Raw genomic sequence first — 26166 nt, 5'->3', positions numbered from 1 at the left:
TGTTCATGCCATTAACTTTTAGAAATCTCACAATGAAGTTCATCGAAATTGACACCCAAGGCTTCCTTGGTACAGGTAGTGGTTGTAGCAATCCAGCTTCTTTCTATTGTAATACCTTGTCCTGTTGACATACAAAACACGTCTTGCCATAAAGCTTAACATCCTCGTGAATTTTTTGCCAATAATAAGTTTGAGATATTATAGCCTGCATTATTTCCCTTCCTGGATGTCTAGCCCACTACGAATCATGTATCTCCTATATAATGTACTTTTGCAATTTCCTACTTGGCATACAAAAATAACCCTTTTTTTTTTTTTGTAGAGGAGATCATTTTCAACTAATATCTTTAGACTGTCCCTTCTTAAATAGGGTAAGCTAGCTTCTTGTATGTTATGTCATCTTTAGTAGCTTGATAAAATTGTACCACCATGTCTGTCTGGTACAATTTTAAGAGTATCTGTAACATTATTATATTGTTATAGCTTATATTCCCTCACAAACTCATATTCGACTAAGAACTCTTGCCACCAAGCATGTTGTTACAACAATTTCTTCTGAGTTTTAAACAAAGTAATAGCCACATTATTGGTCTTCGTAATGAACCTTAGCCCTAACAAGTATACTCTTTACATACCAAAGCAATGCACCATTGTGTCATTTTTATCTTATGTGTTGAACATTTTTGTAAGGCATCATTTAGTTTCCAACTCTCGAATGCAACCAGGTGTCCATCTTACACCAACATTCCTATAATAACCTTATCCAAAGCATCGAAGTGCATTTTAAATGTCCTCTCAAAATCAAGTAGTCCCAAAACTAGAGCAAAGTCACTGTTGTCTTTTACTTCTCAAAAACTTATTAGCATTCAACTAACCATTCCCACTTCTAGTTCTTCTTAAAAAAAAATCTAAAAAAGGGTTGTTTTCTTACTATAACCTTTAATAAACCATCTATAATTATTTTGTTAGTCATAAAAAATGAACGCAACTCCATAACATCTTTTTGGTGTTGGCTACTTAACAATGACTTGAACTTTCTTAAGTCATATTCTTACTTGACCCTCCCCAACTAAATATCATCGGAACATAATTTTAGATCTTGCAAACTCGCATTTCTCTCTTTTTGCATACAAATAATGTTCTCTTAATCTACTTAGAACTTTTAAAAGATGAATTGCATGATCTCTTTAACATCATCTAAGTCGGCTACAACAAAATTGGCCAAATAATCATACAATACATCATTCATAATATTACAAAAAGTTGTTAAAGCATTCATTAAACTAAATGGTATAAACAAAAATTCACATGCACCATTCCTTGTTACACACTTAATCTCACACTCATCTTTTTCATCAATTATGACTTGCCAATATCCAGAACACAAGTCTAGCTCATAAAGACGGAAGCTCTATATAATTTGTCCATCAAATCTTAAATCAAAGCAACTAGATACTTGTTTTTTATTGTCACTTTGTTAAATGCCATATAGTCCACGTATATACAAAGGCTATCATCTACCTTTTTTATATATATAACAAAACTAGGGCATCATATAGAGCTTTAAAAGGACAAACAAACCCATCATCAATCAAATCTCCCAATTATTTCCTTAATTCTGCCAATTTAATAGGCGACATTCAGTAAGAGGTTGAGATTATAACTTTGATCCTTGCACCAACTCAATTTGATGGTCAATAACTCTTCTAGATTATAGTTTTTTCAGTAACTTAAGGAGGCATTACATCTATAAACTATTTTAACGTACGTGCAATGGCATTCAGAACTTCATCATACTTGTCCACTTTCTCATCAAGCATTTCCACAAGAAACACTTCTCTTTTTTCACAAAGCTTTATCAATTATGATAGCCTAAAATAAACTCTTCTTTCTTTATTGCCACTTGCCATCAAAACTTTACAATACTGAATAAAACATAGACAATTCTCGTCAACAATCATAATGCCATCAAGATATGGCATAAGACCGACCTTGACCTTTCTTAAGAAATCCATGCTAAGAATTACATCAAAATCATCTAAACTTACAACTAAGATATCATGCTTCCTTTTCCAACGATCTATGACAATTAACACACTATAAGCCATACCAATTATCTTCTGTGCTTTGCCATTCACTTCCTTTATAGTGGTGTGACTACTATTTATTATAACCTAATTTTGATCCATTTGCTTTTTAATTTAATTTCAAAGGGGTTAAAATTTGAAATTAAAAGATTAGGGGCTTGATTGCAAAATTTGGAAACTTCAAGGACTAAATTAAGAAATGGTCATTTTGAATCCAAAACAGCACCGTTTCAAACATGCACAGTTCTTCTTCCTCTGATGCTGCAAATCCGCCTGTAAAAAAGGAAAGAAATTATGGAATGTCAGCATCCCAGCCAGGCTGATCTAGAGAAGAGTTGTGCGTGGAGGGAGAACGAGAGATGTTCCTTATAAACACAGAGCTCTCTAGAGGAACAAAAAAAGGAAGAGAACATGGGAAAGAAAAAAAGAGTATCCAGTGGAAGGAAAAGAAAGATAAACCAAAAACCCAAAAACAAAGGGTGATCTAGAATTCAAAGGAAAAAAAAAAAGCAGAGAGAGAACGAGAGTGAGAAAACCATAAACAGAGGGAGACTAAAAAGAAGGAAGAAAGAAATATGAAGGAATGGTATAAACAGAGAGAGGGAAGCCCTAATCGGCCAAGGGACCGTTACCTCGCGTCTTCATCTCTAGCAATACACCCAAGTAAGACTTCATTTTCCTTTCTTATTTTTCATTTTCAAACTTCTTAAAACAGTGCACGCATGAGTTAGTTCACGCGTGCATGTTGCCCAGCCAGGCCACTAGCTTGGGCTAATGGTCAAGCTAGGCCGGCTGAGTCCAGATGACTAGGCTAGATCCAGCCCAAAAAACATTAGAGAGTAAGAGTGGGCCTCAAGCTCATCCAGCCCAAACTTTTTGTTTTTTTACTAAGGATGTGTTTGGCAAAACACACCTTTATACATTGTGCATGTATTTTATCCCCTTCTATTTTGATACTTGACCAAACAAGCCTTGTTTTGATAATAGAAAATTATGAAAATAATTAGGGATCTTCATTGATTTATTTGTGGGTCTTTCACACTTTGTTTTATTTTCTTTGTGTTTTGTATTTTTTTCTATTATGTGCTTAATTTGTGGACCATTACGGTTATATGTAAATTTGATATGAATATTTTTTTTTATTTCCATCTAAAAAGGGAAAATAATAATAATGGATAAACAAAAAGAAAATGACTCAAAAAAATTCTTCTTGAAAATTCAATTTTTTATGAAATTATTCACTGATGCCAAAGTTAGAAATATCGTAATTTTTTAAGTTTGTGCAATATTTACCAACACTAGAGTTGGAAATATTCATATGAACTATTTACTGATGCCAGAGTCAGGAACATGATAGGAAGAATATAAAAAGAATAAAAAAAGGTGAGCATATTCTTAGCAATTTTAGACAAAACTAGCAATGCAGCCTGCTTTAGGTAGGATGCTTAAGAGGTGATAACATCTTCCCTTTCCCGTAACCAGTCTTGTACCATTAGAATATCTGTTGACCAGTTAAAGTTCATAGTGACCATAATAATAGGTGACGACTCCTTGAACTAGACATTTCCCCCCTAGAGAACAAGATGTTAGATACATGTTCTTTTTCCAATGTAGATTATTATTAATGGGTCACCGCGATGTCCGAGTGTAACACTACTCTATTGTAAACCCAAGTTTTCCACTAATCTATTAGACATAAAAATATGTGTTGCACCTGAATCTAGCATCACATTGACATCCATGTTATTTACTTTAAGTTTCACATCAAACCATTCAAAGCACCTAACTTTCCTTGTTGTAATGCATTAATATGTGTCAAATCATTCTCAACAAGCCTGGATTCTACAACCGAATTACCCTAACGATCCACTAAACAATTCAATACATGCATTGAATTTACACATGTGACCACGTCTTCATCTTCACTACCTTATTTAACTAGAATGACATTGAGCTTCTTTTTTTAGACACTCTTTCACAAAGTGTGTTCCATTATGAATGAAACAAGCAAAGTTCAATTTAGCATTTTTACCTTGTCCACCTGATGACTTAACCTTTCCCTTATCAGAAATGAACATTGATGCAACACCCCTACCAAACTTTTTATTTTTCTTGTTTTCCTTTTTGTCCATAATCTTAAATTTGAAGAAGGTTGACATATAGCCCTTTCTAATGACAACTTAGAAATCAACCAAACTATTAGCAATCGCAATAGCAAAAGATAAATATTGTACCCTTTATCATCTTAGTTCAGCTTGTGCTTAAAGTTAGAGACCTAACATGAAGTTGGAGAGCTTATCTTTTTCAAACATATTCTTGATGTTGAGAATCAAAGAAATAAAGCTTTTAACATACTCCTGAACTTACTTATCATGCCTAAGCTTCTTCAATTCCTCCCTCACAATCCATGATGTATTGCTTGGCAGAAATTGCTCTTTCAGTTTTTGTTTGAAATGATCTCAAATCTTAATCTTAGAATATTCAGCATTCAAGTCCTCTTTTAGTTTTTGTTTGAAATGATCTCAAATCTTAATCTTAGAATATTCAGCATTCAAGTCCTCTTTTATCCTCTCTCTCCACCACAACTTAACACCACCTATGAGATACGTTATTGTGGTATCAACTTGGTCAACTACCCAAATCTTAGCCACACTGAAGTATTGCTCCATATCCCATATAAAATTTTCAAGTTCTTTATAACTTTTCTACTCATCAAAAGGCTTCGATTTGGGTAGTTTAGGCCTAGAATGACTTGACCTATCATGAGTGTTTGTTATTGCCATCTTTAAGATGGAAATTGATTCCTCAATGACCTCCAATCTATGACTTGTCTTGGATACCAAGTTGATGTACAAACTCTCAACCCTTCTAACATTTTCAATGGCTTCCCTTAGTCTATCAAGAATATAATAATCTTCATCCTATTTGATCAATCAATCAGACCTTCAATCCAAATAAGTTTTTTTTCTAAATTGCTTTCATATTCGCTGGCATAACCAATCAGGCTACAAAGCTTCAAAAACAACCACACTTAGATACCAATTTTCAGAGGGATAAAATTTTCACTTAAAATCCAACCCACATACAGTAGTCTAGTCCTATTAAACTAAGCCTTTACTCACCTTTTTGCTAGTGTTTGCCTACAACTACGTGTTTTGCTCACCCGAGAAGGTTCATACACATTAACTTGTCATCATCAAACAGAATTAACACAAGCAATAAAATAGAACAATGCATAACATATACAAGAAAATTCTTAACCTTTATTATTACTTTAACAAAGAAAATACACAACACACTTATATGTGCTATGCAAAAACATGTATGCTACATAGCAAAGGCTTTCAAGCCTATGTATAGATAGTATTATGAGAGTTACAAAGCAAAGCCATCATCTTAATTTTTCAGAATATAATAGGGCAATTTCTCCCCATATTCCTTATGAACTTAATGGTCTCAATCCAACAACTGTTGGACAGTCTCTTTTATGTTTTCATGAACCTTGTAACTATGTAGAGCATTCCCAGCCATGCCCTATGTTTGACAAACCATCACCCACGATCAGGACAGTCCTCCCCCCGACTAGCCATGTCTAAAAAACATCAAAACTTCCCACAACTCTGCTACCACCTTTTCCTACAAGATGAATGTCTAATGACAAGCTTTTATTGTTGGTTATGATGTATTTTATGACAGCCTAGATGGTTGAACCATTGCACGTTGTCAGCCAAATTTGCTGCTATCTGCATAGGCTGACAATGTTTTTTGCTATCGAACCATAGATAGTATGCATTTGTTGGCACATCCTTATACCTAGACCTCTAACACCCTCCTTGCTGATATAGTGTCCTAGGTATTCAATCTTGTCTAAACAAAAAGGAAAACTTACTTTCTTTGCCAAACAGCACATGATTCCTCAAATTTATAGTCATTCTATATATGATGTACCCAATTCTCCTCAAGAGAACAATTATAAACGAGAGTATCGTCAAAAAACACAGGAACAAACTCACTCAAGCAAGGCTTAAAGATGGTGTTCATGAGGTTTTGAAAAGTAGAGGGTGCATTGGTCGATCCGAATGGCATGACTTACTCGTAATGCCTTTCATGTGTTTTGAAAGTCATTTTAGGAACATCAGTAGAATGCATCCTAATTTGATCGTACCTCAACCTCTAATCCATCTTAGAAAATATAACCGACCAATTATCTTTTTTTGCTTAACAAGCACAACAGGAGAAGAAAAAAGACTAGTGTTGTGTTGAATTATACCTGAACTTAGCAGTTCCTTCTCCATCTTTTCGATGAAAACCCTTTGTATATTGGAATATTGGTATAGCCATAAATTAATCGGATAGGTACTCTCCTTCAGCACTATTTGATGATCATGGGACCTGTGTGGGCGAAGTGATTTGGGTTCTGTGAAGACATCACCACATTCTGTTAATAGATGCTGCAACGGGGATTGAGCTGACTTATGGTGCTCTTCAGTTTCACTGTCACATATAGCTCTGGTTCGTGCACTACATGCTCAATGTGGAGACTACAAATCTGTGCCTCTTGAATTTCTTTATACTTAAGTAACAATTTCTCCATTTAGAGGCCCTCAATCAGCTGGAGTTACACACTTGAGTATAAGGGTTTTCTCTTTAGCCTTCCCATTAACCCTCATGGTCTGATATCCATTTGAACAAGTGATTGCATTCAATGTAATTAATGTAGGTATCAAGGAGTTCTGGTTCTCCCACATCATATTCCTCCCCCTTCTTAATTATGCCATCGTCTTCTTATGATTCGCCCCCATTTCTATTAAGAACAGCTGCTTTTTCTTACTCTTATGATTCTGACTATAAGCTTCATCACACCAATAGCATAACTCCTCATCTCTCCTAGCATCCCTTCTTTCAAGCTCTGACTGGATAAGTTTTTGCGGTGCAAAATTAGTTTTGTGTAGTGTTCACAGGTTGGGTTGTTTGGTGTGGTTTCATTGTATGGGGTTGTGTGGATTTAGGTAAGAGAAACGAGGATGGTTGGGTGGCTTGGTTTTGGGGTGGAAGTGTGCTTACGACATTGGCTAGAGTATTTCATATCTGCTTGGCTAATGGCTTCGTCAAGTGGCTTCGGTTGGCCTTTTCTACTGCAATTTGAAACTCTGTAATAACCCTCCTATGAAGAATATAAAGCAGATTCTTCACTTGTTTAGTCCTCATGTCATCAAAAATGGCCAAGCACCATAGAATTGGCTCCTAGCATACCCAGATGGGTATACATTATGTCCTGCCACATTTGCTCGATAGAGGGCTCCCTGCATTTGAGCTAATCCATGCCCGACCCCAAAGACATGGTTTTGTCCTCGGCCAAGGTTACCACTAATGCCCCCATGATGCCTCTGTGAAGCAGTGTGAGTCGGTGGTATGATATGAGGAGACCCGATATGTGGACCTGACCTAGTTCGCCACACATATTTCTCATCACAGAAGCACTAGTGGCAATGCTAGTAATAATAATGTGTGGCACGGATGGGTTAGTTGCACTTGGATCTGCCCTTAGACTCACTCTGTCCCAACATTCCACCTCCAGCTGAAACGTGACCGATTCCAGGATTTATCGTTGTGTCAGCATCCTGGGAAACTACGTCTTTATGTAGTCCTGAGGTAACATGACTGCCTTAATATCTGCTCTCATCGTTGATACTTCAGCCATAGTTTGAGCAGTCGCGGCCTTTGTTTAACTCACGGCCTGTTGCATCTGTTCTTGCTGGTTCTTCTGAGTACCAAACTTGGCATCAAACTGGTCAAATCTGGTGTTGATATCCAAAAGTAGTAGTGGCTTGATCATGTTCATCTCGTTTGGGTTCTTGTATTTTTTTTTTCTCGAGTTTGATATGAACATCTGAGAAGGCTACACTTGCTGATCGCCAGTCAAAGTCTGAAACTGGTTGGTGACCTAGATGGATATAGAAAAGAACCTCAATACCAACACACCATAAGGAAAGAGTGGCCTTTTCTAAACTCCATTAAATAATGAGCAAATGAGCTCGTGCTCCTTCAATTGTTGTTGTACCTGTTTTTCCAAGGAGATGAGACAAGGGGTATCAAGACAATCAGATTCACTTGGTAGAAGGTCAAGCAGCTGAAAAATTATTGCACAAGTTTGGATCACCATGAGTCGTTAATCACAAAATGACAGATCCCACAATTTACGTGAACAGGGACGTGCAATAATTTCTCAGGTAATCCTTGTGTTAAAAAGATTCTTTCTTGAACCTGCCATCCCTGTGTTTATCCTGTCGTGCCATTTTTTTAGTCTCCATGGCCCCTTACTAGCCTAAGACCTTGTCCCATAGACAAATGCTTTTGGAACCCTTTTTCTTTCCCTGGACCTACACCTCCCTGATACAGGGGTATCATACTCTCTTTTCGAGATTTTATTACTAATTTCGGATGCCTTTGTTGCAACCAGCATTCAATCATGATTACCAATAGTTATAAGCTTGGTTTATGCCAGCTGAGATGAGATTCATCACCTATTCACCTTAGCTGTAAACATGGCGTCGTGGACCGAATCTGAAAAGCGAAGGATCCTTTTTTTCCTTGGAGGGGTTAGGGTGACCTCTCTAAGTTGCTTTGGTAAAAGGGTCATCACCCCGAACAAGGCACACCAATGCAGAAAGTAAACTGCAAGTACCTTAAAATTCGTCTTTCAAGGAACACGTGTATCACATAGAAGGGGCACAATTGTGCCAAAAGGCCAGAAACAATAAGTAATTTTCATTCATTCTTTTTCTATGGGTAGACAATCGAGTGATGACTGTAGAGGCCAACAGAGCCTGGACTTATTAGTCTGTTGAAAGAGAATTGATTTGTACATAAAAGAAACATATAAAAAAAAAAGGAAAGAAAAAAAGATGAAGGTGACAGACTTATTTTGTACAAAATGAAAAGCCAGTCGCCTGCATCCAGTTTATTAATTGTTTACGAGGATGGTGGCGACGGAGCCACTGATGCCTTGCAAATAGGGCACCAATTTTTCAGACTTAGCCATCGATGTATGCAGGACATGTGATATCCATGCTCACATTGTAACCTTCCCACTTCATCTCCAACAACAAACTCTTCCTGAAATAGTAATCAGGTAGCATGAGAAACAGGGTGATGTATTAGAGAGAGAGAGAGAGAGAGAGCAGAATAAATTCGTTCCTCCCATACTCATTTTCTTTAGAGTAACTTGTACCCTAAAGTCTAACTAATGAAACTACCTTTTCTTTTGGCTTCTCACTAACTTGATTTTCGGATTATCTTATAATTATTGTTCCTCTTATTTTCTTGAAAATGGGTAAGCTCAGACTTGTTTGACTATAACTTGATCAAACCTCCAGGCTCATTGAGGTGAGAAACCAAAATGGCCAGGCTTAGCACAATCGCTTCTACATCTAGGTCAAGTCACCATGCTAATGCTTTGAATTCAATCAAAATGTGTAAAAAAAAATAATTCCAAATAAATGAAAGGCATATCTACAAAAACTGAAAAAAGAAAAGAACAAGAAAGGGGGGGGGGGGAATCAAAGACTATAGGAAAAGTTATGAACAGAAAAAGACCTGACAGATGCTGCACTTGATGTCATCCTTATCACCTTCAAGGTTTGCAGTCGCATCCTCCATAGGAGTGGAATGATAAATGCTAGTCTTGAGGCATTCTGACAAGGCTTCCTCTGTTAGTGCTGTGCTCACAGTACCCATTCTCTCTTCAAGAGCTAATAGTTCCTGTCGGAATAGCAAAAATGTGAGGTTGAAGATGACATAACTTGTTCAGGAGACATTCAACTCTTTGTTGATGAAGCACAGCAGTTTGAAAAACCAAACCAACAAGAAACACAAGAGCACATAAAGCAAGAAAGGAGGGAAAAGTATAAGGACATAATCGGAGAAAGATATACTGCATGAGTTATTATAACACCCTCACAAACCTCATATGACATATTGTCGATATCCAGTCTCATGTCTCTATGTTGATCATGGAAGTTTAGTCCATTAAGGACCAAACTGGTCTCCAAAACAAGCAATTGCTGCAAGACAGCATAGAAGAGTCAGGCACGTATATGTAACCATATGAAATCAAAATGGCAAAACTTTAACAACCTCATATGTTAGTTCTTCATCTTGTTCAATCCTCTCGAGTGCCAATAATACCTGTACAAAATTATTTAAACATTGTGTTCAACTAATGATATGATCAGGCACAAAAGTATAGCGAAACAAAATATGGAATAAATACCTCAGCAATCCCAACCATATTGTAGCGCTGGAAGCTCTCACGATTCATCAAAGATTGGGCATTGCTAACTTCTGGACTGGATGGCCTAATACCCCGTAAACTCCCATTGCTACTGCCAGGTCGACTATAAGAACTTGGGCGGCCTAAAGAGGCTTCCATGGAGAAGTGGTGTGATGAACTCGGAGCATTCAAATCTAGGGACATGTCAGGTTGAGATGTTAGTGGGATCTCATTTGCTGATAAATTGTTTCCACTTCCTTGGTTAGCAACCCTTGCCCTCGTGTAGCCACTGAGTGGTCTTCGAGACCTAATTGATGCAGCACTGCTATCCCTATTCAAAGTTCCAGTTCTAGCTCGCCTTGAATCAGAAATGGAGATGCTGGAATTTGAACTAGAACTCTGCCCTTCTAATGATGACCCAATCATCCTTTTCCCCCTGGCAAATGAACTACTTTCTCCATCACAAATTCTCTTGTTGAACGTGTCTTTCCGTCTACTTAGATTTAAATCTGATGATGAAGAACCTGAAGAGGAAGAATCAGATACTGTATTGCATCTAAGATTTCTGTGACCAAACCTGCTGGCATTCAGACGAGTTCCCTGAATGGTGCTTTTGGATGCCAAAGAAACAGGGGACCCCACTACAGTCTCGGGGTTTACCAGTCCTGATTTCTGATGAAAATTCCAATGAGATCTTGTACTTTTTGATATACCGGAGCTTCCAGCTTCCATTGAGGTAATATCACTAGAACCAGCTCCATCGGTTTCAGGGCGAAGGTCTAACTTAATCCTTCCAGAAGGTGGTGTGACTTCATCCTGACCACTCCCAGTTTCTGAGGATTCTGATTCTTGCTGAGAAGAAAACTTTTTACGAGGTTCCTGCAAGGAATTTCTAGGTTTGCTGATGGCAGATAAAGCCTTATTAGATGAGCTTCCATTTGTTTCCTTGCCACTCGAGGAAGATGAAATTAATGGCCTTGGCCTTGAAGATTTGGCTTTTTCTGAACTTATTTGAGTACCTTTACCAGAGTTCAGTCTGCCACTGCATCCAATTCGGCTGCAAAACTGAGCTTTTTGATCTCTATTGTTAGCAGTATCTCTCAAAACATGGGGAGATCCCTTTCTAGAGACAATGAACCGTTCACCAGCTCTCTTACCAGAATAGTCATCCATGAATGGTATAACTCCCCTTAAATCTGCAACAACAACAAATTAAATCTATTGTTAAGACCATTAAACCTCTTAAAAAGCTGCATCATATGAAATGGAAAAAGCTAGCCGCATGGCAAACATCTTATAAAAAAGAAGAATGTACCACTACATTATCCACGCTATACACTATTAGAAAATGCAAGGCATAACTAGGAACTATGAATGATTCAATAGGCAACTTAAAGAAAAAGGAAACCTGCTGCCAAAATCTAACTCAAGAATAAATTACATTCTCAATCATCATTGATGGAAAAAATAAACACTTACAATAAGATCAATCATGCATTAGATTACAAAACCATATAAGGTGTTTATGTCAAAGTAACTATGAACATTATTGGAGACACATACGATGCATCTAAAAAACTATTACATAATAAATCCCTGGTCCATCCATTCATTATAAGACAATGCAAAGTGCAATCCAAGAATCTCCATTTTTATTGCCATTTACCAAACCATACAACTACAGCCAAGTGCCAAACGAAGAATTCAGAGTAATTGCCAATCAAGATTTCTTCAGATTACAATGGCTCCAAAAGAGGTGTTAATTCCAGTCGCAACTATCTGCAAATTTGCTCAAAAATTATTATTGAGAATGCTCATAGGTTTGTCTTTGAAGAACCCTAAATAACCATTCAACAATGCATTAATAGGTAGCATGTGTGTCACAGAAATTGATTACCATCACGCACAAATCCCATAAAAACAAAATTAAGATCCACACGTTCAGTATTGCCACAGGAACAGAGTATGTTTAGAGTTTGATCTAACATTCTAACCTCAAGTTTAAGCAACAGCAGATAAACAGATCGTAATATCTTCAAACAACATTCTAATTCCAACCATCAAATTACTCCACTCCTTTGCCTCACTGGTAAATAATTTATTTATTTTCAAATATACATCCTTTCCCTCTTCTGCTCATAAATACAGTAAATAAATATAGCAAAAAAGAAAAAGAATTCAAAACCCAATTACAAGAAACTTAAACACCTGAAAAAACAAAACAGACATAAGGTAATAAAAGAAACCATGTTCCTTAAATTAAGAACCTACCAAGAACCAATCACATAAACCTACAAAAACAAACAAAAAAAAATCACATAGTGAAAAGACAAGAGCCTTAGTTTCCATTTGACAACTATATCAATCCTGATCACTCGAAGACAGGAAAACAAGAAAAACCAAACATGCAAAGAAAGATAAAGAGAACAACCAGATGGCAAGACTTCCACAATTCAGTTCCAAAAAAAGGGGGTCTCTTCAGTGTTTTTAGAAACCAAAGCTCTCTTTTTTATCTGAATTTTTCTCCACTCAATCTGTCCCTTATTTTCCAAAAATAACCTGAGCTTTTCTCCGTGATTCCAGGATTCCATCAAATGAAAAAAAAAAAAAAAAAAAACCAAAGAAATTCAACCAGCCTTCACACTTACAAAGACAGAAAATTCAGAAAAAAAAAAAAACAAAAATATAACCAATCAAAAAAAAAAACCCACAAACCACATAGCAAAACACAAAAAACTAGAGCAAAGCCAACTCTTCTTGTTCAATTTTGAATAAAAACCAAGAAAAAGATGAAAACCCGTGTGCTCTGGTCTACCTTTTCTTCTTCTTTTCCTTCTGTGTTTGTTCGATAAAGAGGGAGAGGCTTAAAGAGAGAAAAGGAGGCGTTTTTCAGAGAGAGAAAGTTAGTAGAGAGAGAAGTGGGAAAAAACTTGTGTTTGTATTGTTTTTATAAATGAAGAAGAAGAAGAAGGAAGGCAGGCAGGATCGAAGATCCAAAGATTAATTAATCTATTTTTTTTTTTCTTACAATTTACCTTTAATTTGTTACTTTCCTTTTGTTTTTAACGGCAAGATTAAGATTTGTTTCTATCCTAATTAAAAGATAAATAAGTGATATGAAGAGCTAATAAATTAAATTTAAATTAAGATTTATTTCTATCCTAATTAAAAGATAAATTAGTGATAAGATAATAATATTGATAATGGTTAAATTAAACCCATTTTAAAAATCATGTTAATTTCAAGTATTTAGATTCAATTTTTTCTCTATGAAATATAAATATTGATTAAATATCAATTTACATGATAAAACAAATTATTAAAGTTATGTTTAGTTAGGCTTTTAGTGAAAACTCTTATGATGCTAGTGATATATATTAGTTATTTATTTATATTCATTTTAAATAAAGATATTAATATAAAAATAAGATATAATATAATCATTTAATTAATAAGAATATTTCTATTTAAATTATTATTTTTTCAATCCCATCTTGTTTTTTAATGTATCTAGAAAATATTTAATAGATGATATTAATTGCTCTCGAGCATCAAAGAAATATTAAAAAATAATAATATATTTGATTAAAAAATTAAATAAATTTATTTATAAAAACTTTTGAAATGAATTTTTTATACTTTCAAAATTTTATTTGAAAGTGTATTCTTGATATATTTCTCATTATTTTATATGAAAATTTGACCTAAGATGAACATAGATCTTTCTTGACCATGTAATATTTTCTTGACGTGATGAGTATTTTATATGATAGTATGTAATCCATGTGTTGTGTTGATTATTGTACCCGTTGTGAATGTTCTTGCCCTTGATGTGTTTATTTATTATTTATTAATTGATTGACCGATACGATGGGCTATAGAGGAGTTAGTGCCGTCCCAGTAAGTAAATGAAAGAAAAACGTGAGCTAAGCGAGTGAGGTTTTTTTGGCCGTTGGATTAAGTACGTGTGGAAGTCAAAGATCTACGGCTATTGCCTTTACATCACTTACTTTATTTATGCTCTTTTTTCCTGGACGGGAAAAGGAGGCCCCACGCCACCTCTCCTTGAGCCGGCTAGCCTCTTATTTTTACAAAATCATTTATTAAAAAAAATAAAATTATCCTATTTCTTGGATTATGAAAACAAATATTATCATTCTCGAATTTTTTTAATTAAAAAACAGAAAGTATTCAATAACCTTTACATGTACAGTAAAGTATTTAATAACAGATATTTTTATGGCTCGATTTCCTTTTACACGTACAGTAAAGTATTCAATTATTTTATGTGGTGAGCTGCTCAAACTTCCAAACCCTTAGATTTGGAAAAGTGTCTCTTGAGAGCATTAAAATGAAAAGCCAAATACTAAAAAATATTATTTTAGCTTTTTTATATTTATTTTGCACATTTAAAAAAAAGAATTAAACAAAATGTTACAATGTATTTTTTCTTCCACAAATGCTATTTCTATATATCTCTCAAAAAAGTCAAAATTAACAAAGTGAGGCCACTAAAAAAAATAAACCAATTAAATATAACCATGTAAAAAAATATATATATTAAACTTATTAAGAAATAATAAAACACTAGCTTTTCCACTATAATATAATTAGTTCTTCAAATGATTTTTTTTTATTGGAATAGATATAGTAAAAAAAAAACTATTTGCCTTCTTTGTTTTTTATAACCTATAATCATAGATATTAAATGAAATAATTACATTTACGGGTTAATTTAAAAAAGTATGATTTAGAATAAATATTATTTTCAATAAAAAATATATATTAATTCAATTAAATTTGATTTACTGATAATTTAATTGACTTGATTAAATTTTATATAATTATTAATATTAAATATATTTTTAAATATAAAATAATATTATTTTAATAACAAATAATTAATCTAGTAATTTATGAATTAATCAATAATTTAATGACCGAAGTTTTTTTTAATCAAACTCAAGTTAAAAACTTTAAAAAACTAAATAAGCTTTTAAATTGTGCAATTTTATAGCTTTAGATTGTAAGATTTTTCATTTGTATTTGCCTATCATGTTTTCAAATTTTATTTTGCTTCCAATCGGATAAACAAAAAGCTTTTCTTTGAATTTGTACAGGGCAGACTAGTTTTTAGGATCATGACTAGTGTAATCCTTTAGAGATCAATACGGTCATTTTTATAACATATCTTTCTAAAAAAGTTTATATTTAATGATGTTACATACATAATATCTTTATATATTAAAAACCTACTATTTCAACCATTTAATATAGATTGTCCAATAATAAAAACTTGAGATTAAAAGATTTGTTTTTCCTGTGATTACTAATATGATAACCACTAAAAACTTATATGGTCATTAACTTCAGGACATGTGGAATTAGTCGAGGTATGCACAGTTGGTTTGTACACCCATATTACTAAAAAAAAAACTACTATTTAATTGGATTTTTTTTTTGTAGTTTTTTTCGGCTAAAACTTCATTATATATATATTTTTTGAATGTCAAGACTTTTTATTTGTATATATTTTTCATTATATTACTTGTCATGATTATATTCAAAGGAAATTATAGTTGTAAAAGTAGAAAAATGTTACTCATCATATTTATATATATATATATTTTTTTAAATTAATGATGATTACATAACGAGACACCTTAAACCTTTTATAAGAATTATAATAATTATAAAAAAGAAATAAAAAATTGTATCCCAATAAATCTTCAATATTTTTTTAAAAAATCAAAAAATATTTCCAGCTAAAAAAAATAAAAACAAGTGAGTAAAATCACATAATAAGCCTTTCTTTAATTGTTTTTAAGAAATAAAAGGTAAATAAAAAAAACTTTTAAATGTATTGTTTGAATATCACAAGAACATATAATAAAACACAAGCTTAATTAAAAGAAAAACATAGAATATAAATTTATTACATAATCCAACAAAAATACCACAAAAATTAATGATCATTTATCTTCTTGTGTACTCTATATAGGAAAGGACGGCATTAATTATTATACTTTTTAAGAGACGACAAATCATAGTGGTTTCTCGGAATAAAGGGTCAAAAACTCTCATTGTTGATGGGCCGGTGGTGGTGCTGTTGAAAGGCATTACTGAATTAATTATGTTGATAAAAGTCACTTATTATGCTAATATATATTTTGGTCATCCCAATAATTAAAAAAAGAATAAAGAAAAATTATTGTTCTGGCCATCACTTTATCATATAGTTGAGCAAAGGTTCCAAACCCCACAATATACAAAGTAGGTGCTCGTGGGGCTTTGATTCTCATCTTTTGAAAATTTTCATCTTAGTTTTATATATAAAATATAGTTTTAACCCAAAACATAATTATTAAACGTTGTTCCATTCTGTACTTATCCACACTGGACATAAAAAAAATTATTTAGAAATTCATCTAGCGTACGTGACTCCATATAATCATATTATTAAGTTTTTTTAAAAAAATTAAAATAATATTATTATAAATAACCTAAATTAATTTTGACTAATCCAGTCAACTTCTAACTCGAACAGAAGGGGAGAAAAATCAATATTAATATTAGTTGTGATATTATTAAGCTAGCTAGTAATAATTATAATTATAATTATAAAATGTTGAAAATATACCAAACAGGAAAGAAAGGATGTCAACAAAAAAACAGTATGAACACATGGATTACACTACCACTTGTAACTCAAGGAAGAGCCAATTTTGCCACTAACCAAGACCCATGACATAATTATCCTCCCCCATCTTCTTGTTTGCTAGTTAAATTAAGATAAGCATAAGAAGATTTGCAAAAATAAAAAAAAATAAAAATAAAAATAAATTAATAAAACATAATAAATTAATTCTCCACCACCCATCATCAATTTACAAATCATCTCCAATTATTAATAGAGAAAAGAAAGACATGACCTGCATTAATAAATTAGTCTAAGAAAAGATAATGCACAAATTGGCTTAAGCCACCATCTATGACAGGTCACTTTTGATGATGATGTGGACAAAAAGCCGCCAGGAAGTTGCCTAAAGCCCCAAGTTCCTCCACAACAACTGCAAAAGTGGGGTTTCATGGTGCTTCGCCAGTACCAGTATTTGGCTGGCTAATCCAATATTATCTATTTATTTATGCGGTGCGGTATGATTCTAACCATAAATTTACAAATATTTAAATTATAACTTTAAAAAATATATTTTAATTAGTAAAATTTTAAATATATTCTTAAAAAATCATCTATTTAAATCTCATAAAATTTAAGGTTACTAAAACTTATTAGTTGAGATGCATACAAACTGATCTGGACACCCACTTAATAATAAAAAAAAAATCTAAATTTTATTTATTTTTTTTTTTAAATTGCAAAAACCAAAACAGCAACGAAAACACAAACTAAGTTTAAGTTTGGTGTTCCGAAGTGGAAAAGGAGGAGGGTGACCTGTTCAACAAAACCAAACCCTTTTGTTTTTGTTTCAAAACATGTCTTAAATTGCTGTATCTCTTTGTTATGGTCCTTTCGGTAGTTAGAAAACAAAGAAAAAGAGGGATAAAAAAAAAAAGGACAAGCTGACAAATTTGAAGCAATAAATTAATTACCAAGAAGAGGGAGTTTTCTATAGTCCAATTGTCAATTGCTTATTGGCTATCACAGCTATAGGAAGGATGTTTGCCCTCTATTGAAAAAAAAGGGACTAACCTGAAAAGTACCCTCTTGCCTAAGCTCTTCCTCAATTTAGATATTTTCTTATCAACTTTGGTCCCTCAAGTTTTAATAGTTTAAGAATTTCCATCCATATGAGTCGTTTGATCGTGAATTCATCTCGATTAATTGTAGTTGATTTTCTTTTATAAAAAAAAAAAGATATAAAGGGATCCAATTGAGAACAGATTCAAATTATTTCCAGGCAAAATTGATACCATGGAAAGATTTCGATCATATCTCACGGACATCGATGACCCAGAACCAGGAGTTGCCAAACGCAACTAGACAAACAAGCAGTTGTTTTTCCTTCTTGGTTGTGTTTTAAGGGAAAAAAACATTTGACCATCCTTAGTTTCATATTTTTTTTCCCTCAAAGCCTACAAATTAAGTCTGAAAAAAGCACATACAGCCAATTGTATGAGTAGGTGGATTTCTCCATCAACCTGAGAAGGAAACGAGGGAGATGGAGAAGAAAAGTGAAGCTCCATTTTGCATATGTGTGGACATCCATGGCCAGGCTCCAATCTGAGTGAGATCACTCTCTTCCACAATAACAAGATTTGTGCTGTTATTCACCGGAGTCTTTATCAAATATCATTAGAGACCTGTTTGTGGGCTAAGCAGCCATCACAGACCACCTTGTTATGGAACTAGTTTATGAAAATTCATCATTTGTTCGGAGACCACCTTGCTAACTTCAATGAGAATCCTTTTCAATTGAAGAAAAAAAAAATCTAAGAATCTTAACCTTTTCCTTTTCTTTTCTATTGAAAATCCCTTAACCAAAAGAAAGGACAATGAGTTCTTGATAGAGAAAGCATGAGTGATTTGATCTCTTTGATTTGTAAATGATTTTTTTAAAAATTAATCAACCCAAGTCTCCTTCTTGTTCCTATTTAATCAATAAATTAATTGTCAGATGAATTAGATCGGTTGTATCGGGGTGTTCTCTATGTTTATCTTTTTATATATTTGAAGTACATTTATCAATTCTTAAATAAAATCTTGAGAATTAAGTTTCTTTCCCATCATATTTAGATAAAAAAAAAATCAATATTTAAACTAATTTATTTATAATTTTTCTAGTAACCTTGCATTCTTATCAAAGATATATAACTATTTAATCAAACCCATTAAATATATTACTTCTGCATTTTAAAGTATTTTTAAAATTGTTTTTTAATTGAAAAAAAATATAAAATTAATATTTTTTAGATGTTGTTAATTAAATAATTTTAATATATTAATATAAAAAATAACTAAAAAATATTATTTATATAGTTGACCATGTGAGCCAGCAAAGAGAGTTTAAGACGTGATGTGGTTACCATTAATGTGACATGGCCACAATTTGTAATCCTCTAGACGTAATCTAATCTTAGATGATGTCTTCTATCATACAACTTAATTATATATAATTGTTTTGATAACTACCATACCTTATAATGAAACTACCTACACTTGATAATTCTTCCTTTAATTAAAGGCTCAATTAATTACAACAAAAAACGTTGTTATGTGTACGTGAGTACCAAGAAAGAGAATTAAGTTGCAAAGCATTGAAAAGGTCAACATTCCCTCCTCCACATGTGGAGGTTGCTTGATATCGATGATCTATCATTATTTGATTTCATGGCCTCCCATTATCTCCACAACCAAAGCCACCACCGTTTCTCCTCTTGTTTTGCGCAATTCACTCTCCTTTATCAAATCCCAATAACCATATTTCCTCTCCTTTCTTCATATACTCATTTCTTTTGCTTTCTCATGGCATAGCAACTCAACAACATTACTCTTCCTAGCCCCATTTCCTTGCCTTGATCAAGGTACGAAACATGTATTTCAAGCCATCTCTCGCTCTCTTTTTGCTTGTAATGTCAATCTATATTGTATTTCTATTGTTTTTTTTATTAGTTTGTAGTTTGTTTGTCTTCCAAGAAACCAAACAAAGAAAATCTTCTTTTCGTTTCTAGCTAGCATGATCGATTTTCTATATGGTCTTAAACAAAGTGTTTGCTAAAAATAAATAAATTCATGTCACCAATTCCTCTCCTTTGTTCCATATATAATAAGAAATCTTGAAGAATAATTAAGAATCATTTTAGCTTCAGATTTTTTTTTTCCTTTCATTTGAATGTACCCACTTGCCCTAGACATGAATGAAACCTTGCCCTAGATGACAAAAATCATGTCACCAATTCCTCTCTTCTTGTCCATAAACGATGAATTTTGCAAGCTTGCTAATCTTTAATTTCCTGAGAAATAAGATTCATTGTGAATACGAATCATTTCCCTTTGTTTGAATGTAACCGGTCTTTGCCTATAGAACATAAATTAAACCTTGGTCAACGACATGAGCAATGGCAAAGAGAATGGCGCAATAAAAGAGTTTTAAGATACTAGTTTATGCTAATATATAAATGAAGGTTTGCAAATTGCATCATTTCGGTTCCATTAAACATTCTGATTTTTTGAGCATATGATTGGACAAATATTATAGAAATTTTGCTTGTTTATTGGACATAAAATCATAGATAGAAAAAAACTTCGCAAACCCAAATGTAGAAACAAGACAAGGAGTATTAATCTATTCTGACAATAGAAATCAGCAATTCATTACAGATTGTGGGTTCTTGTGATAATGCAGGATCTTTTAGAAGTTTTTGAGCACAAAAACTTGAAAATATATGGCAACAAGTGCAACCAATAGCACGTTGAAGAAGGAGAAGAAGGCCACACCCTCTTCACACCCTCACACGAGTACTCGCAAGCAAGGAGTTTCAAGACCAGCCAGCCCTTCATCAGGCTCCACGAACAAGGATAATTCCAGCACCCCATCAGGAAAACCTATCCCAAACTACCTCAAGCCTACGTTTAGCTCAAGACCTGAGCCCTTAAAACAAGTTAAGAAAACTGGCCATGAAGACACCACGCAAAAGCCTGCTCTTCTTAGAAGAAGATCCTTTGATAGGCCTCCATCTCTTCATCACCATGTACAAAAACTAGACCCCTCATCAGATCCTAAAGAGAGACTGGGTCGGGACAGAATAATAGGCACTGCCCGATCTTCATCTTTTTCATCAAAAAATGTTACTTCACCAAAACCTGTTGTGGACAGGAATGCCCCAACACCCAAGCCAGGAAAATCTCATCAGCCACTGACTACAAGGACAATAGGGAGGAGTATTAGTCTCTCTAACAAGAAAGTGACCAATGCTCCTGTTTTGCCGAAGGGGCCAGTTGGTCAGGATGGAACTCTCAATTTGGATCTTGAAACCATGCTAGAAAGCAATGAAGAGTCTTTCTTGGCTCATGAAACTGAAGAGATACTGAATGATGTGAGCGAGGAACAAGTTCCTTCTGATTCACCAGAGGCTGAAAATGAGGAAGTGCATATTGATGCTGAAGAAACTGAAGTTAACAATGGTGAAGATGAGAAGCTCATCAAGGGTTCTAACATTCCCACAGTCGCTGGAGGAGAAATTAAAGTCTCCGCATTAGCAAAACCGGTTGAAGAAACAGAAACTGAGTTGCATCAAGAAAACGAAGACCAACTTGAAGGAGAGGAGAATAATGGCAAATTAGAAGAAAGCATCAACGCTAATGCTAACCCTGAAGAGGGTATCGCAGATGAGGCTAGAGTTGAGGCTGTTGATAAAGAAAGAGTGGAAGAGAACATTGTGAACGACAATGCAGTTTCTGATGAAGAACTTGTGGGTGAGGAAAAGAAGCATGAAGACACGAACCAAGGTAATGAAGGAAGTGAGGAACTTAAGCCCCATGAGGGACAAGATCAAGTAGTGAAAAGTGCTCATCATGAAGAAGAAAAAACACCAGATGCAGCTGATTCGCAAAAGAAGCAAGTTGTACAAGGAAACAAGAAGGAATCTCATGCTGCATACAATGATGTGATCGAAGAGACTAAGAATAAGCTACTTGAGGAGAGAAAGAACAAGGTGAAGGCACTGGTTGGGGCTTTTGAGACAGTCATAGACTATGAATCTGGTTCTAAATAAACCTAACTGATGACAACATCCAGACAATTCTCCATTGAATTGGAGTAGCTGAAGCTTATTTAATTTCAAGGTTGCTGAAGTGTGGATATTGTTGTCTTTAGAAAAACATTGCTGTTAATGTTCTAGAATACATGACTCCTGTTTGTTTTCTCTTTTCCTTTTCATGATACATAGCCAAGAACATGTACTTAATCTGTGAATTTTTTGTATGAAAACGTTGTTATAGACTGGTACATATGTCTTGCTGCTGATAATTCCTGACAACTAATTACATTTGAACTGGATTTTCCCTGACGATATTTACAAATATTTCTGTATTGAATTCATCATACGACAACTAATGACTTTATAAGAACAGAATTCTGGCCCCCACAAATTGTTGTATCAATTCTGTCCTCAAAGTTTCAGAAATACCCAGTCAAGCCAATCCATTCAGATTTGGTCATATATCCATCCAAATTGTACTTTGTTTTTGCAATGAGCAAATCATTTGTAGGGAACTTAAGATTTTCAATTAAGGAGTTGTAATAGAGAAACCAAAATTGTTTGGGGATAGAATTGAAACAAAAATTTCTTTGGGGGGAAAAAATGATACTAGCCTAAAGAATATTTTCTTAAAATCATATTAATAATATATTTAACTGCAAAGAAACCTGCCTTTCCATCAACCGTTGCCATCCAAAATTAGCAAATAAAATCTCTGCCCTCTTATCAATATCTTCATCAGAACCATAACTTCTGAGTTCTGAACCTTTCAGGTTTCAACACCTAGACTTGTTTGGATTATCGATTCAAATATTGAAAATTTTAATTTGGACCATTAAAGCTCAACCTTCTTCTCCTCCTAGAGGAAGAAGAAGCATGAATAAGAATTGAAACCAAACGCCACTTTCTCAAGTTGAAGCATGTAGAAAGTTTATTTTCTTGATTGCTTATCCTAAAAGGGCCCAATCTTGACCAATTCTGTATCCCCTCTGTATGATTTCATATTTTTGTTAAAATGTAAACAAACAAAGATAGTTTGATGCAATGTACAGTGAAAGATGGAAAACGAGGATTTTTTAAAATTACAATTCTAAATATTCTAAAGTTTTCCTACTATTACAACCGGATGAGACAGCATTCACGAAGCTTTCTTTCTATTCTGATATATTTTCGTTACTGTCTAATATTTTTCTGTGTAGTTCTGTTCATCTTGACCATTTCTCCTAAACCGTTTTGGTAACGCTATCTTATTGAACTTTGAGAATCGGTTCTTGATCGCAGTGAATAGGAAAAAGGGATCAGATCACACATTGATGAACTTTTCCTGCAACCGAAACTTCCAGAGGAGTGGATAAATGACATTGATGGAAACAATATAAGAAAGATCACCAGCACAATAATATAAAATTCTGCCAAAAAAGGTCACCACATAAAATTCTTTTCGATTTGTCTGTCTCTTTACAACTCAAATAAATAAAAAAAATCAACCCAAACAAGATAAGAAATTAAGAGTCGTCATAATTAGAAATAATAAAATAAAATAAAATAACTAATAAACTAGGAAATATAAAAATAAAAAGAAATAACAAAATTGGCATGGATAGCACTTTTAGGGTCTAATTTGAAGGCCTTCCAAGTGTTGACAAATTTTATTCAGCCAACCCTCCTGTAAAGTTGGGCTTTTCAAATCTTCTAGCCAAATTTAAGTATGAGTTAATGGTCACATTAAAAGTTATAATTTTTTTTTATCAAGTTGATCGGTTTGCGCAATTTATATCTTTTTATGAGTTTAGTCTTATCTCACTGATTTATAAATATCTCTACAAAACTATCTATGTAGCCCAGTTATGGCAGATCCATGACTGACTCATCATAACAATAAGTAGTGTCCTTCCCTCCCATATCCACCGCAATGGGAAGCAATTACATCTATAGAAACAAAAAATTCTACAAATCTGAATTTTTCATGTGTCATTTTTATTTTAGTTTCACATGAAATAATAAAATAAAATAAAAAATAAATAACATGAAAAATAAATGAGATTTAATATGTTTCTGGGCTAATGAAAGGTTGACACACGTGATATGAGATATTTAAAATGTCTTATCATAAATACAAGATCCTATAAATAAATATCAACTAATAAAATAATACCATGCGGTATTGAAAAAAGAACATGAGAGCCCCCACAAACCTCTATAAATAAAGGGTCGTACCCTTATTGTTACTTATTTTTGGATTCTCATAAAAAAAAACAAAAAAAAAACAAAAAATATATTCAATAGAAAATAAAAAAATAATAGCAATGAAAAGAGGATGCTAGAGCGCCCAAAAAATAGCAAAAAATTGGTTAAGGAAGTTCAAAAATATAAAGATTAAAATTTGATGGTATATTTTTTTTTACTAATGAAGGCCCTATTGACAAAGAAAATTTAATTTGAGAAATAAAAGTTCAAAATTAGATATTTAAGGACTCAAATAAATTTTATTGAAGGTTTAATTAAATTTATGGAGGGTTTGATTGCAAAAACAAATATTTTTAAGTCAATTTGAGCTTTAATTAGAAGAAATTATAGTTCATGGGTCAAATTATAATTTTTAAGAGTTGATTTGGTCAAATTAGGGGCTTAATTACATAAATATTGAAGTGTGATGGGCAATTAGGGATTTCATTGAAGAAATCCAAAATCAAGGACCAAACTAAAAAATACGAGTAAATAAAGGGACTAAAATTGACCAAATGAGGGGTCAAATTAAAGGAATTAGAAGTTTGTTGATCAATTGAGGGTCAAAATGCATAATTTCATAACCAAGGACCAAAGTGAAAAAGACGACCAACTTTAGGGATGACATTTGAATTTGGTAGGGATACAATTAAATTGATTCTTAAAATTATAATTATAATTGAAGACTTGATTGAACAAATAAAAAATTAAAGACTAATTTGGAATCAACACATTTGGACTTATTTTTCTTTTAAATGAAACGACATAATTTGTTCAAAACGACATCGTTTCATGCACTGATCACATCAGAAAAAGAAGAGAAGCACGAAATGGTGCCATTTTGAACAACACCGTGTTTCTTTTTCTTCCTCTAGACGCGCACATGCAGGGGAAAAAGATGAATTTTCCCTTGCAAATGCCCCCCCTCTCTTCCTCTCATTTAACCCACACCCTCTCATGGCCTACCACCATAATGAAAAAAAGAAAGAAAAAGGAGAGCCATGCCTTGCGAGCAGTTGCATAGAGGTCACCCCAGCCACCTTTCCCTATCCTTATGACTGGATAGGGGTAAGGAAGCTCCGACTCCCCCTGCGCCATGACTGGATAGGGGTAGGGTAACTCCCACTCCCCTTGCCCCTATAAATACCCCCTCATCAGGCGATGAAAGGGGGCAAAAAAAGATAAAGAAGATTAGAGGGACAAGAAAAAAAGAGAGAATGAAAAACATAGGACAACAAAAAAGAGAGAGAACTAGGGAGAGGAAGAAAAACAGAGAGAAAATAAAGGGAAAATAGAGAGAGAGAAAAGAAGAAAAAAAAAGAAAAAAAAAAGAGTAAAACATAAAGAAGAAAAGTAGAGGAAGGAAAGGAAAGAGAAGAAAAAACACAGAGGAGGAGGGCATGAAAAATACAGAAAAGGAAGAACATAAGCAAAAACAAAAAGGAAGGAAAGAAAAAGAACAAACTTGTGCCTTTACACAGAAAGGAAAAACGATAGTAGCCGTCATTTTTTTTTCTCCACCGCAAACCACTGCCATTCTCCCTCTTCTTTGCCACCAGTAGCACCATGAGTAACCGCAGGTCTGCTTCTCCCTTTCCTTATCTTTCTTCTTCCTTTTTCTTTATATCGCCATTGTTCCTGCAAGTGAGTAGTTAAGAGTGAATTATAATTCACTCACCACTATTCATTGGGTCGGACTAGTGTTATCCCAAACCAAAATGGTTGGGCCGGGTATGGCTTAGTCCAAAAAAAGAAATGAAAAAAAAATATATTTGGGTCGACACTAACCCAACACCCTTTTGGGCTGATGTTAGCCTAACACCTTTGGGCTGACCTCAACCCAATTTCTTCTAGCCGATCTAT

General features: G+C 33.8%; 2 protein-coding genes across 3 annotated transcripts in view; one reads left to right on the top strand and one right to left on the bottom strand.

Annotated features, from left to right (window-relative positions):
• Positions 1 to 13334, bottom strand: part of LOC118059401 (uncharacterized) — a 35631-nt gene extending 22297 nt beyond the window's left edge. The window contains exons 1-6 of one of the 2 annotated variants that reach the window (XM_035072249.2): positions 13175 to 13334; positions 10360 to 11555; positions 10224 to 10274; positions 10052 to 10150; positions 9684 to 9848; positions 8841 to 9203 (exon numbers count right to left, since the gene is read on the bottom strand). In XM_035072249.2, the coding sequence (XP_034928140.1) occupies positions 9060 to 9203; positions 9684 to 9848; positions 10052 to 10150; positions 10224 to 10274; positions 10360 to 11532 (1632 nt within the window). In that variant the 5' untranslated portion in view covers positions 11533 to 11555; positions 13175 to 13334 and the 3' untranslated portion in view covers positions 8841 to 9059. Of the gene's footprint in view, positions 1 to 8840; positions 9204 to 9683; positions 9849 to 10051; positions 10151 to 10223; positions 10275 to 10359; positions 11556 to 13174 lie in introns of those variants that run through there. The other variant, XM_073406138.1, reaches the window with a different exon arrangement.
• Positions 13335 to 19662: 6328 nt separating this feature from the next.
• LOC118059402 (uncharacterized) lies at positions 19663 to 22374 on the top strand. Its single transcript, XM_035072252.2, has 2 exons — positions 19663 to 19902; positions 20724 to 22374. Exon 2 carries the CDS (start codon positions 20764 to 20766, stop codon positions 22090 to 22092), a length of 1329 nt encoding a protein of 442 aa, XP_034928143.1. The 5' UTR covers positions 19663 to 19902; positions 20724 to 20763; the 3' UTR covers positions 22093 to 22374.
• The last annotated feature ends 3792 nt before the right edge of the window (positions 22375 to 26166 follow it).

Source organism: Populus alba, chromosome 18 (genome assembly GCF_005239225.2).
Source record: "Populus alba chromosome 18, ASM523922v2, whole genome shotgun sequence".
Taxonomy (NCBI): Eukaryota; Viridiplantae; Streptophyta; class Magnoliopsida; order Malpighiales; family Salicaceae; genus Populus; species Populus alba.
This window is presented reverse-complemented; position numbering and strand designations above follow the sequence as displayed.